The sequence below is a fragment of the Chamaea fasciata genome, unplaced genomic scaffold (genome assembly GCF_029207755.1).
Source record: "Chamaea fasciata isolate MVZ Bird 193981 ecotype frontalis unplaced genomic scaffold, bChaFas1.0.hap1 SCAF_6, whole genome shotgun sequence".
Taxonomy (NCBI): domain Eukaryota; kingdom Metazoa; phylum Chordata; class Aves; order Passeriformes; family Sylviidae; genus Chamaea; species Chamaea fasciata.
The window spans coordinates 31,992,695-32,005,551 of record NW_027094091.1 but is presented as its reverse complement, the minus strand read 5'-3'; the positions used below and the strand labels follow the sequence as shown (position 1 = coordinate 32,005,551).

At 41.5% G+C, this 12,857-nt stretch overlaps 1 protein-coding gene across 5 annotated transcripts in view; it reads right to left on the bottom strand.

Moving 5' to 3' along the window:
• Nucleotides 1-12,857, bottom strand: part of IRF2 (interferon regulatory factor 2) — a 40,634-nt gene that overhangs the window by 21,708 nt on the left and 6,069 nt on the right. For 2 of the 5 annotated variants that reach the window (XM_066185906.1, XM_066185909.1), the window contains exons 2-3: nucleotides 1,586-1,715; nucleotides 546-653 (exon numbers count right to left, since the gene is read on the bottom strand). In XM_066185906.1, coding sequence (XP_066042003.1) covers nucleotides 546-632 — 87 coding nt within the window. In that variant the 5' untranslated portion in view covers nucleotides 633-653; nucleotides 1,586-1,715. Of the gene's footprint in view, nucleotides 1-545; nucleotides 654-1,585; nucleotides 1,716-3,928; nucleotides 3,988-12,857 lie in introns of all 5 variants that reach the window. The other 3 variants (XM_066185907.1, XM_066185908.1, XM_066185910.1) reach the window with 3 other exon arrangements.

Genomic DNA, 12,857 nt, shown 5'->3' with positions numbered 1-12,857 from the left:
GACATTTTTGAGTTCACAACTGTGCTCTCCCAGTGTCTTGAGCGCTTAGTAAGAGCTCAGGACTAGAAATATTAGGTTTGAGTCTGGCAGGGGAAAAGTCATCCGATTTTCTCCCAGGTTGAGAAGTAAGTATCAGAGAAGTCACACAAATCTGAAACAGGAGATCCTTGCTTCAACTCAGAGTCTAACACAGAACATAGCTTCTCAGGAGAGTATTTTGAACACATCCCTCTGATGCTACTTGTTGAACAATGTGTTCCCAGGTTAAAAAAAAAAGTCCAAGCAGAGTCTCCAGAAGCACTCCCTTCAACAACAAAGAGTTGGAAAATGTTTTTAAATGAGCCACAAATCCACCAGGCCAAAGACAGACACTTCAAATCTGGCAGGCGAGGCCAGAGGAACAGGTTCAGCAGGAAGCATTCAGCTTTGTCCTTCCTCCCCATGTCACCCCTTTGAAAACCAAGAATGAGCTGATTTACCTATGTAGACCTCAGCCACTACTATCAAGTTCCCCTTCAGCACATGCATGCACCACCCCTGCTTACCTTATTTAGCCATTTCAGCCCCGGTATTCTGTTAGAGTTGATTTGTTCTTCCAGCCAGGGCCGCATCCGCATCCTTTCGACAGGCATTGTCACTCACCTGGGAAGGAGCTGCAGGGAACAAGGGACAAGGTTACTTGTTTGCCAGGCAGAACTCCCAGGCTGCTCCTCCACCTCTGCACAGTACACTTATTAAGGCTTTGCAGACAATGAATGACTGTAAATATAATTGTTATTTTAGATCTGTGTGTGAGCCTCCCCTAAGAGCAAATGAGATAAATTCTTCTTTATGGCAGAAAATACTCTTCTGGTACACTTGTATTAGGAAAACCTTCACCTGAAGATGACAAAGGATATCAGCAAAAGCTTGTCTGCTGATACAGGTAGGATACCAGAAGTCACAAAGAAAAACACACTCTTGGAGATACCTCTTTTTGTTCTACATACCTGCATTTGCAGAAAACCTACCAAGAAAAAAAATAAGCAAGAAAAAAAAAAATCACATGCAGGAGGCATCATTGTACTATCTAAAATGATGCTCCTGCTAACCAAAGGGCTTTCAAATGGCTGCTTCAGTCCTATGAACTTCACTAGAATTAATAAAAGTACATTTTACATCACAGCAGTATAGCAGACACTTTGGTTCTGGCCAAGCAGTTTGATCACCTCCCTCCAGCTTTCTCTGATCAATCCAGTCACTGAAATTTTAGCTGTTATTTTACATTTCTGTGCTGTTCAGCTATGAAGTGAGTGGTTCACACACCCCTCAGCTGCACTACGCCGACTTATATTATCCAGTTAAGACTCAAACTGACTTCTTTTTCTGTCCCTCTCTCTCTCTCACACACACACATGCACACATGACCTTGATGCCACTTCCCTGTTTAGAGCTGTAAATTATTGACATAAGAGTCTAAAGTCCTGAACCTGAGGCAGAAAATTCTAAAAACATTAACCAACTGGCAATAGATGCAGATTAAAGAACCATATTAAATGCCTGTTAAGCATCCTGGAACCCATCATTTCCACATTCAAGTACTTGCATTTAGGCTGCTGCTTCTCCTTGCCCCCTCCGCACCGGGCTCAGCTCCTTCCTCTCTCTTTTGCTCTTCACATCTGTGTTCTCTGCATCATTCTTAACTTCTCTGCTCCACTATTCTTGTCACCTTTGATCTTAAAAATAAAAAAGAGAAAGAAAAATTTGAAAGCACACAGCAATGGCACAAATGTAAATAGGTTTGTTCTCGCTTCCTATGGGAGTACAGGCATGGGACAGACTAACAATTAGGTAGTACCAAGCCCACACCCAGCACAAGAGGAAGAAAAACGTTCAAAGTTTCCTCTCATTGCTCTGAGGACATGCATTTCCTTGAAACTAATAAGCAATTAAAACCTGAATGTAACAATAAGGTTCTTTGATGTGTTCAGAGAATTTAACAGCAGCCATGCTCACACTAATCTTTCAGCAAACATATTGGTATTTTGTTTACTACTGTGCGGAGCTGGTCACTCGTGCTTCAGCTGCAGCCTCTTGCAGCCACTACAAATTTCTAAAATAGCTCAGAAAACGGTTGCAACTGCTCAGCTCCCTTTCAGGTTCACTTCAGATATGAAAAAACAGCCAGCCCCAGGAATCCAACAGCAGACAAGCCCTTGTGCATAACCCCTCTCTGTGTAAAAAGGAAGTTGTTTTCTGGGCAAAGATGATGTGGGTTCAGCTTTTTTAACCCACAGGTTGGTGGCAAACAGCCAGCCATGCCGCTGCACTCCCTCCCCTTGGCACCAACAATCCTCATCCAGGTTGCAGAATGTGTACAGGAGATCTCTACCATCTTCCCCTACTACAGTTTGAGTCAAAGCTGAAAAATGCAAATGGCAATCTACTAAAAACAGGAGCAATTTTTTATTTGTCTGACAAAGAAGAAACAATTATCTGCAAGAGATGCGTTTCTTTGTAAGGTATCTTTAAGTATGCATGCACTTTGAGACAATTCCTGGAAACACTGTGCATTAGATTTAACATTCAGTATGACTGTTCCCATTTAGCAGTCAGACATGTCTTCTGGGCAATAAGCCCCTAAGACAAATTTCAGGCCCATCTGAATGAACAGCTTAAAAGGCAGAAAAGTCATTTCGAAAGCAGCAGCAATGAATCTCACTTGGGACAAGCAACATGGAAGAAACAGAAGCTGCCTTTGTACAAAAGCAATACATTTCAGGAAATGAGAAACCTGCCAACAATCCCTACTGCAGGGAAGCCAGTCTTGCCCAAAGCAGGAGAGTTGAGCCAACCTGTCTTTGCCCTCCCACATCCCTGGGGACTTCCCCAGCTGCTCCCCTGCAGATGCTGCAGAGAGGTGCTTATCTCCTTTTTGGCACCCTGGGATTCCTCTGGGAATAGCAACTGCAGCTGTCAGCACACACCTTCCCATCCATCACCCACACCAAGACAAATTAATCCAAGGTAATCAGGAGAGAAGCTTGGCTTGTGAGAAGAGAGGAGTGGCTCCCAAGACCTGTTCATCTGAAAGTAAATTCAAACCCAGGTAAAAACAATCCTACAATGATGTTCATCTAGAGGGAACAGTGGGAGCCTTCTGGAGTTACTTCCTTCACAGAGGAGCAAGCACAGCTGTGCTTCTGCTCATCAAAACACAACCCCCACCCCATTCTCCTTTAAGAGCACAAACTGTTGAAAATAAATCTGGATGTCTTCAGAAGACATTCCCAGACCTGTCTGCCTCAGGACAGCACTGACCACAGTGGTGCTAAAATGTAGCAGGGTTTTTGTCAGTCACATGTCAACAACATCCTTTTGATGAAAATAGCAAGTCAACTCTACCGAGTAATGGCCTGTGGGAAATAAAGGTGCCATATCTCCATCCAGAGCTGTCAAATGCATGATTTATTTGTACAGAAAGAAACATCAGCTTCTGCCGTGCCTTAAATGTAGCTTTTGTCTGTCCATAAATGGAATTACTGGGTGCACTTGAAGCTTCATTCCAGCAGCTCCAGGTGGGAGAACATGGAGTCTGTCCACGAGTGAGTACAGATTCAATTGCCTGACATTAAAAATCATCCCCGTTTGTAAAAATGCTTGAAATGCTCCAAAATAGGCAGCAAAAGCATGTTAAGTTTCAGGGGCTGTTGCCTAACACCACACCAGCTTCACCATCCATCAGAATTTATCAATTATAAAACAAACCTACAAAGTCAGAAACTAAGGTGAGCCCTATAAAACAGCAGGTATGCCAAGTTTCTTGCCAGCCTCTCTCCATTGTTTACCCAGCAGAAAGAAAAAAAAGCAGAAAGAGTTGATCCTTTTAAGCAGAATAAAACATCAACATTTATAATCTGGAGCTGGCTGTGAAACTAAAAGCACTTACCTACCTATCCTCCCACTCCTGGTCAGTCTCAATGTTGCATTTTCCCTGCACATTCACACCTAGAAGAAGGTACATACAGCCATTGGTATTTTCTGCATGTCTAACAGTATTTTCAGAGCTGCCTAAGTATCCAGTTCCCACTGGCTTCACCACTACCATGATTTCCTGAGCTGTGCGTACCCATTTGCTGGCCTAAGCAAACCTCTCCAGAAGCCTGGCTACTTTTGCCTGCCTAAACCTTCCACACTGTGGTTAACCAGGAGAAAAATGGCTTAATGCCTGCCTTGGGACACCTGACACCATCTTTCCCCACACTGCAGAGATCATGGATGGAGCCAGGGAGAGAAGCAGAGCTGGCTGGGAGGAAGGAAGGTGCAGAGGGAAGGAGCAGCACCAGCTCCACCTGTGCAAGGAAGCACCTCATACTCCATCACCCTTCAATCCCATCACAGTTTTGCTGCATGCTAATGCTATTCTTTGCATAGGCAGCTTTCTGAAGAAGTCCAGGAACTCAGCAGGCTTACAAGCACCACCTCTTTCTTCAGGGTCTTCTTCATCTGCTTGAACCTGGACCATGGCTCCCATCCTACTCAAAGGCACTCTGGCATTAGGGGTGAGAAGGAGCAGCTGGGAAGGACAGGGAGGGAACCCTTAATCCAAAACTATTCCTGTGCTTTTAGACAACAGCTTTAAATCTGGATAGTACTGACCCCCAGCATCTCTTTGGTGAGAGCACAGGATAATGATTAATACTCCCAGAGACCCAATGTTGAAGTCTTTTTGGCATTATGTTGAAAATAATTCCTGTTTGTTTTTTCTTCTGGTTTATCACTGCCTCATGGTGGAGGAAAGGAAGACTAATCACCAAGAAACAGTCAACTACAGATGGGACCACAGAAAGCATTTTTCCCCCTATCTTTAAAGAGGAGCTCATTTAGACATTGTAAATAGGTCTAACCTGCTAGGGTATCATTCTATGATTCTTAGTAAGGCATTCTTAGTAAGCCATACATAGTAAAATAGCCAGTCTTCAAAACTCACTATTTTTAGCCATGCCTGCTAGAAACATATTAAGATTGGTAGCTCCGGGAATATAATTCCCCTTTTCTTGCTCTATTTTTAGCACCTGTCTTAATATTAGAGAGGGCCACAGTCAGGGGCATTTGGGGGTGGAAGCTTAAATATATTGATGGACATGAAGACATCAATAAAATTATTCCCAAACCAGCAGTGAGTGGGCAAGACATCAGCCCAAATTCACTGGCATTTGCATGGAGGGGTAGGCCACTGAGAGCCTGTGAAGAGCCATTCCTACACAAAAAGCAAGACCCAAGGATGGGCTGCAACCACAGTTTATGGAGGGATTATTTTGATCTTTTTTGAAGCTTTAATTACTGCACTATTCATGTTAGCCCTGTGATCAGTTCAGCCTATTTTTTGCAATGAGAAACTTCAAGAACATGGTGAAGGCTACTCCCCAGCAAGCTATAAGCTGGTTGCAATCTGCATATACACATATTTTCACTCCATAATGACTGATAAAGGGCTTGTAGTCCCTCCCTACTCTCTGCAAGAACATTCTAGTAAGTCTGACTTGTTTTTCCCTTCAGAGAGATAACACTCCTGCCATACAGAAAGTGTAACCTTTGAGAATGAAGAGCTCTTCACAAGAATTACAGCAGCTGTAGACAGAAAGTGAAAGCAATGGCATGGCAGGCATTACATCTGAGCAGTACACGATGTTCTCTTTCCTTCAGTTTCACTCTGGCAGCATCTGGATAACTGAGAAAGCACAAAGGTTATCCCAAAAACACAAGCTACTCTGCGCCTGTGGGTACTTTCTTAAAAGTGTATTCCTATGGAACTAAAAAAATAAAACAAAACTTAAAAAAAAAAAAAAAAAAAAAACAAAAAAAAACCAAAAAAAAAAACACCAGAAAACAAAACAAAAACCAAAACCACACCAAAATACACAAAATAACCCAAAACAGCAGAAAAGCAGTTCTTCTTTCCCTATCACAAAGTACCTAGTTAAAAGATTTGTCAGTATATGGAAATATTACTAACGGTTGTGAAAAGTTAAGGTGGGATAAGATCTTAGACGCACATTTGTGAAGTAGGTCATAGCCTTTGCTCAAGGCTGTGGGAAAACATCTGTTCCTCAGAGAACATGTGCAGAATATTGCATGGTATTGATTTATCTTTTCTCTCCAAAAACAGAACTGGCAATATTATTTTTTTTTGCAAAGTATCTTTACTTGTGCATTGCTGATAAACTTTTAAACTATTCCCTTTGTTTGCTAAGGCTGATGCAGTTAAGAAAAGCATTAATCATCCCGTGTGACCAAAGAGATATGCTGAAATGAGACCATATGCTAATTTTAGGATTCAGAGAACTGGGTTCTGTATTTGTGTCTGTGCCAAGACTGTTCCAGCATACAAGGAAACATGATCTTTTTTTAAAGAACAGGACTTGGAGCAAAATTCTGCTCCTTGGTCACAGACTGAACTCTGCCTGCATATAGGATTTTGCAATATGACCATCTTTTTCAGCTATTCTGCCGTGAATACCACTTTCAAAGATTTCACCATCTGTATTCTGAGCAAAGCCCTGCTTAGAAGTCAAATTCATCACAGGGATAGAGCCTTCTCCCAGGTAAGAAAACCCGGGACTTAGACTCATCTGCCCATAAATACTTCAGAAATGTGAGACTGACACTGAAAGGACAACAGAAGTGCACTTTACTCTGCTGCTTTGACTGTGGACATCTGAACTCCCCCTGCCTGAGGTGTGTGGGGAGACAAGACCTCTGCCTGGTACATTTCCTGTCTGCCATGAGGTGGAGAAGAGTCTTAGCACAGGTGCTGCAGAACATGCCTTCTTTTTGATAATCCCAAATTAAGAAAATATCAATCTCTTTTTTTTGGGAACCAACAACAAAACACTTAATTAAAGAGTAGTAAATGAGGAAATATGGATACTTCCATTCTTAGAGGTTACAAGGGTTACAGGTTCAAACTGAAATCCTCACTTAGAAAACAGATATGAAGCAAGAAAACCCATGTAAACCAGTAACAGACTTTCTGGACTCATAGCTAGTTAGAAAGCAAAAGACCCTTTCTGGTCTTTTAATTGCATGTAGTGGTGCCTCCTTTTTCCTTACCATTATTCTGTCCGTGATGCCCTGTTGAGCAGAGGGGGCTGGGGGAAACATCACTGGCAGATTTGCTTCTCACTAAGCACCTCTTGCTGTGAGCTCAGTTAAAGTATTCCCACGGCCAGTTTGCTTCACAGGCCCAGCTCCTGTGTTGGCTGTAACTCTTGATCCACACTGTAGCAACAGCAATATTTTTCCTGCTCTTTCCTGATGTTTTGGTGGCAGCAGAAAAGACTATGTCCTTCCTGTCCATCACCAAGAAAGAGTTCACTGCAGCCAGGAAAAGAGGTATTTACTCTGGTGCCTGCAGGAAGGAGACAACTTCATCAAGACAGGTCAGAAAGCCCAGAACTGGAGAGCAAGCAGGGAGGGAGAGCACAGGTCCTGGGCAGACTGGTGTAAGGAATGGCCTGGCCATTAAGAAGAACCTGTACAGGCATCCACCAGGCAATACTTCACCTGCTTCCCTAGGTTCCCAAATGAAATGTGGCAGAGGTACAACAGGACTACGGCTGCTAAGGGGAAAGCTTTGTGGGGTGGTGAAAAACCTGGGAAATCAGGCTACTGCATGACTGATTCACGCCAGCAACAGCTACCCAACATTCCAAGGCTCAGCAATGCAGTGTCCAGGTTGTGCCCACCTTATTGCAAGGCAGATGGAAGAGGAGGGAAGCATTCAGCATGCACTCCTGTCCTGCTACTGTACCAAGGAACAATACACAAAGTAGAATGAATAAAAGCCCTTTTGCCCTCAAGTGACAGAGGGTAAAAACAACCAACCCAACTTTCCCTGAAAACAAAACAAAACCAAAAGAAAACAAAGGCAAAAGTAACTCAAACATGTATTGAAATCAGCATTTCAGACTGCATGTTAAACACGCCCAGGAAAATGTACTGTGAGAACTCATACTGTATAAGGAGTGTGTTTCATCAGCCCTATAGCATTTCTGTTCCACCCAAAGGGTGTTAATGTGCCCTGGCTGGGATTCAGACGTTACACATCAAAACACTCTTTCCTTTGGTTTCCATGCAGAGCTTATTCTCCCTCTGCAGCAAAGACATGAGTTGTTATTTTGGAGTGATCTCAGGCCTCAGTAAAATTAGCCCTTGGATTTGCAGCCTAGAAGTTCACTGAAGAAAATCCATCTTAATTTAATACAATAAACCCAGAAAGTTGCTCTTTTTTTTGCTTCTGGACTTAGCCATAATGAAGCAAGGCTTCAGCCTCTCAACACCGACAATGAACTTTCCCTAGTGCTGGCTCCTGTGCTGAACACTACCATGACACTTGAAGAACACTGTCTCTGGCTGAGCACATCCACTTCTCTGGCGTTGCAGCAAACTACATCAGCTGGGAACTTGGGCCAGGCTTCTAACAGATTACTAAAGATCATCTTCACAGTATCCTTGCCACAGTGCTCATCTGCACACACATATCAATGTCTGCTTATCTGGTGACAATACAAAACGATTGCTTTAGTTTCAGCTTCAAAAGAATACTTTGTTTCTTGGGGGTTTCTTTCATTTTTTTCCTCAGGTCTTTCAGGGAATGAAGATGGGAGATGCCAGATTCTGGTGGCATCAGGATGACAACACATCTGTACAAGAGACACTATCCCTTGCCACCTCCTCCAGGAATCTCAAAAGCAGCCATAAATTGATTATTTATAATCAGTCCAATATCTGATTTGTTTTCTTCTTAAGCTTTGTGTTACATCTGATGACTCACAATGATTTGTCCTCAGTATCTGGGATCTCTAAATATTTTTCTCTCAAATGCTGCCTAAAAAAGAGGTGGTGACTTTCCTGTTCTTCACTCATACAAGTTTGGGAGGGGCTTGTTTACAACAGAGATTTGTTGTCATGGTTGTCAGGGAGTAATTAATTCCTTGCACTGGGGAGCAATTACCCTCAAAATAATCAATTTTATTCTGGAATGAAGTGCTCATATGTGAATCCACTCCTGAATACCCACATGTAATTGCTGCTGCTACTTAGCTGTATCAGTTGGAATCCATGGAAGCCAAACTCTGTGTGTCCTTTAAAGGTGCCAGGAAAACTCAGCATTTGACACCTGATTCATAAAGAATTTTCCGGCCTGGTGAAAACTAGAAGGCTATTAAAGCTCAAACAATTTTAAACAATCACTTCAGTGATGCAACTCAACGGCATGGTTCTGTTAGAGCACTGCATTCTCATGAGCTCCATAACTAGATTTACAGGAGACATCCCTAAAACTTTAACAAGCACTTTTACTACGTGGATCCCTCTGAAAGCAGTGGGAAATTAGGCATGCACATACCTGCAAGATCGGGATCTTAAACTGTGACAGTACCTTTTAAAGCCTGGGCAGTCTTTATCTCAGTGTCCTACCTAACATTCCTTTGCCTAAGTAGAGGGTGAGTGCTTTTTAGGGTGCTACACATTAGAAAAGAGCCATTGTAAAAGAAAAGTGCTTAATCTCATTGTTCCCACACTGATGGCTTGTGAGGCTCAGACACGATTGCAAGTAGACAATAACATTTTAGAGGCACTCAGGGATGCAGAAAAGAAATTATTCCAGATAGCAAACACTGAGAAATGTGTTCAAGGAAGAGTTTTCAGATTCACTGGCCATGACCTGCACCTGATGTAATCCACCTTGCTTGGATTTGGCTTGTTTCTCACAGCTACCTTTGTTTGTATAACATACTGTTCTGCAACACACAGCAAGAACTATTTGCACACTACACTAAAGTGCGATTTAATATTTGCTTAAACCTTTCATTTTATTGTCGGGGCAAGGGCAGTTTCTACCACTGAAGTTAATAGCTAACCCACAACTACACCTTTGCTACCCAAACTTCTAATTGTTAGCACAGCACTCAGATCCAGCAGAAAAAGACAAACTACCTCTGCATAACCTCACCAAGAGAAGCAAACCCAGCCCTTTCAGCAAAGCAATTTTTCCTTTGGTATTCAATAGAAGTATACACTATTTGGGATTTGTAAAAAACACTCTCATGCTTACTTAAGACACTTCCTTTACAGACAGATCGTGGCAGGCACAGACTTGGGGGCTGGGATCCTCTGAATCACCCACTGTGAGCTGGAAACATGTCTGTCACATGAACTTATTTACAGTTACAAAAATAGCACCATGAAAGACAGATGTGTTGAACACAAAAAATAAATTGAATTAGTTTTTACAGAGATATTGCTTGACACTGGAGAATTTAAGAGAGAAATATCTTGCTCTTGTACACACATTTGAGAGGCATGCATTTGAAGTGTACTAAGTATTAAATGCTTGTACTTATGCCTGTTGAAATGATATGATCTAATGCTCCTTTTTCTAAAAATGCTACTCTTCCCTCTGCCACAGGACATACAGGATATGAATAGCTAATAGGATTGGTTACAAAATGTGCTTTTAATTTAAAGTTTTTGTGTTGACCACAGACCAAAAGCAATTAGCCTCACTTTGTGATCTGCAACAGCTATTTCTATCTCGGAAATTTCCTAAAATACTACTGAGCTACAGTAAGAAACTCATCTTCATTTCTCATCTAAGCTGCATAAATAATATTAAACTAAACAAAGCTAGATTTCTCTGGATTCTCTCATGAATTTCAAATCTCAGAACTGTTCTGGCATACAAAAAAAATTTAGTTTTTATATGCTTGAATGCATTGTGTTCAAATGTGTCAGAATTGGACCTCTGGAATTAAAGTTTTTCATTTCACTCCGGTAGAGCTTTAGCAGAGCAGAGATTGTCCAAGCTTCTCATCAACACCCAGCCTTTTTTCAATACAACCCAGGAGCATGCACCTCTAAATAGGAGAAGAACATTCATTAGAGATTACACAGCCATCCAATGTTTGTCCATCTTCTGATTAATTCACCAGGCAGTTCTCAAGGTCACAAAGTACATTCTAGCTGATGACTGATCTGTGGCAATTGAGTGAAACCATTCACAGTCATGTCATGCCATCAGCAAAGCTGATACTGGATTACATCTTTTGGTTACTGTTGATCTGCCCCTGATCTAAGTGGATGACCCCAAATGTGGAATGAAAAAAAAAAGCCAACTATGTATTTTATACCCAATTTTATTAGCAACTTGAATCTCAACATGACAAACTCAAGCGCTCTGGCCAGCTGAATTACTGACTCCCTTTCATCATCCTGGACGTCATCACTTCCACTGTACTTTGTGTACGTGTTTGCCACAGCATTTCAAAACAGCTCTTCTGTGACTGAAGAAGAGGCCACTTCCCATATTGCAGGGCCTTTGCCCAGACCTTTGGCTGTGAAAAGTGGTACCTGGATAAACCAAGAATGCAGCCCCTACCCTCTACTGCGTAGTTTGCTAAGGGAGTGCTGCCATGCAGCAGTCTAGTTTAGACAACAGATTAAATAAATGGTAAAACTGAATTAATTTTTCAAGCACTCACGCATCTTTCCTCTGTGTTTATTCTTTCATTTTTGCCAACTGGGAAATGAAAACCAACGGAGTCGGTTTCACTTTTGTTTATATTTGGTTTCAATTTTATCCTCAAGTTTTGCTTTCATCTTGTTCATGTAACACTGTGGGGATTTCAAATGCTGCAGGCAAGCTTTCAGTAACTTAAAAACATTACTCTCCCATCCTTGCCTGTTGTCCTATTGCAGAATTATTTTTATTTTAGATAAACTTTTTAAGATGCTGTCACAAATCTGGAAAGTGTTTCAGGGTGGGCTGTTTAGTTTTGATTTTACAGATTTATATCCCTCATCCAATTAAATTCAGTACTTCACTGTTTTCCACTTGATTCATGTCTCAATTGTATATAAAGACCATTTGTATATAAAGGATTCAACAAAACACCTTAAAAGAGCAGGCAGTTCACCAAATGCACAAAAGCCCACATCATGCACCAAACATGTTATACATATATGCATGAAATGCACATAAAGAGTTAATTTATTGCTACCTTAATTTATTAAACAACAAAGGCAGTATCTTGCATAGATAAAGCCGTAAGAGACTTGCCTGGAATGCTGTCAAGCAATATGCAGTATCAATAGAAATATTATAGTACAGGCTTTGTCTTCTGTGCACTTACCAGGCCCTTCAAGTTGCTTATATCCCTCCATACATATCAAAAAGCAGAACTTAACCACAGGTCACACTTTTCAAAACCAAATGCGTAAGCAACCCTTCCTTCTTTTGTGCTGTATTAATGTTAAGTATCTAAGTCTTTAAAAAGTACTTAAAATTATTTTACAGCTAAAGGGAAATGGTTGGACAACATCCACTGTCACGTGCAGTTCAGAACAAAGGACAAATTTAAACAGTTCTGACGCACCTTAACACCATTCCTAACACCAGAAATATGCTGGGAGCTACAAACCAAGCCTGTCATGGTTAGCTGAAAAACCATCAAACACCAATCTGCCCTACTCTTCAATAGACAGGAATATGAAAATTAGTACTTCCAAGCTATCCTGAAAGATAGCAACCTATATTGCAACTACTAAATGTTAAAATAACTCAAGAGTTAAAATTTAAATTCTGCACCTGGGGTGAAAGAATATGCCACGTGCAAGCAGATTTGCTCCTGGATTTGTGTCCAACCTGCAACAAGATATAATGTTTGCCTTGTCCTAAAGACTGCTGTACTTGATTTAATGCAATCTGCTCCCAAGCAAACAACGGGGTCAGAAGATTTCCAGCATACAAAAAGCTGGGCTTGTAATATATCACAAATGAAGAAACCAAACATTACTGTACTGCTTACCACTTCTTT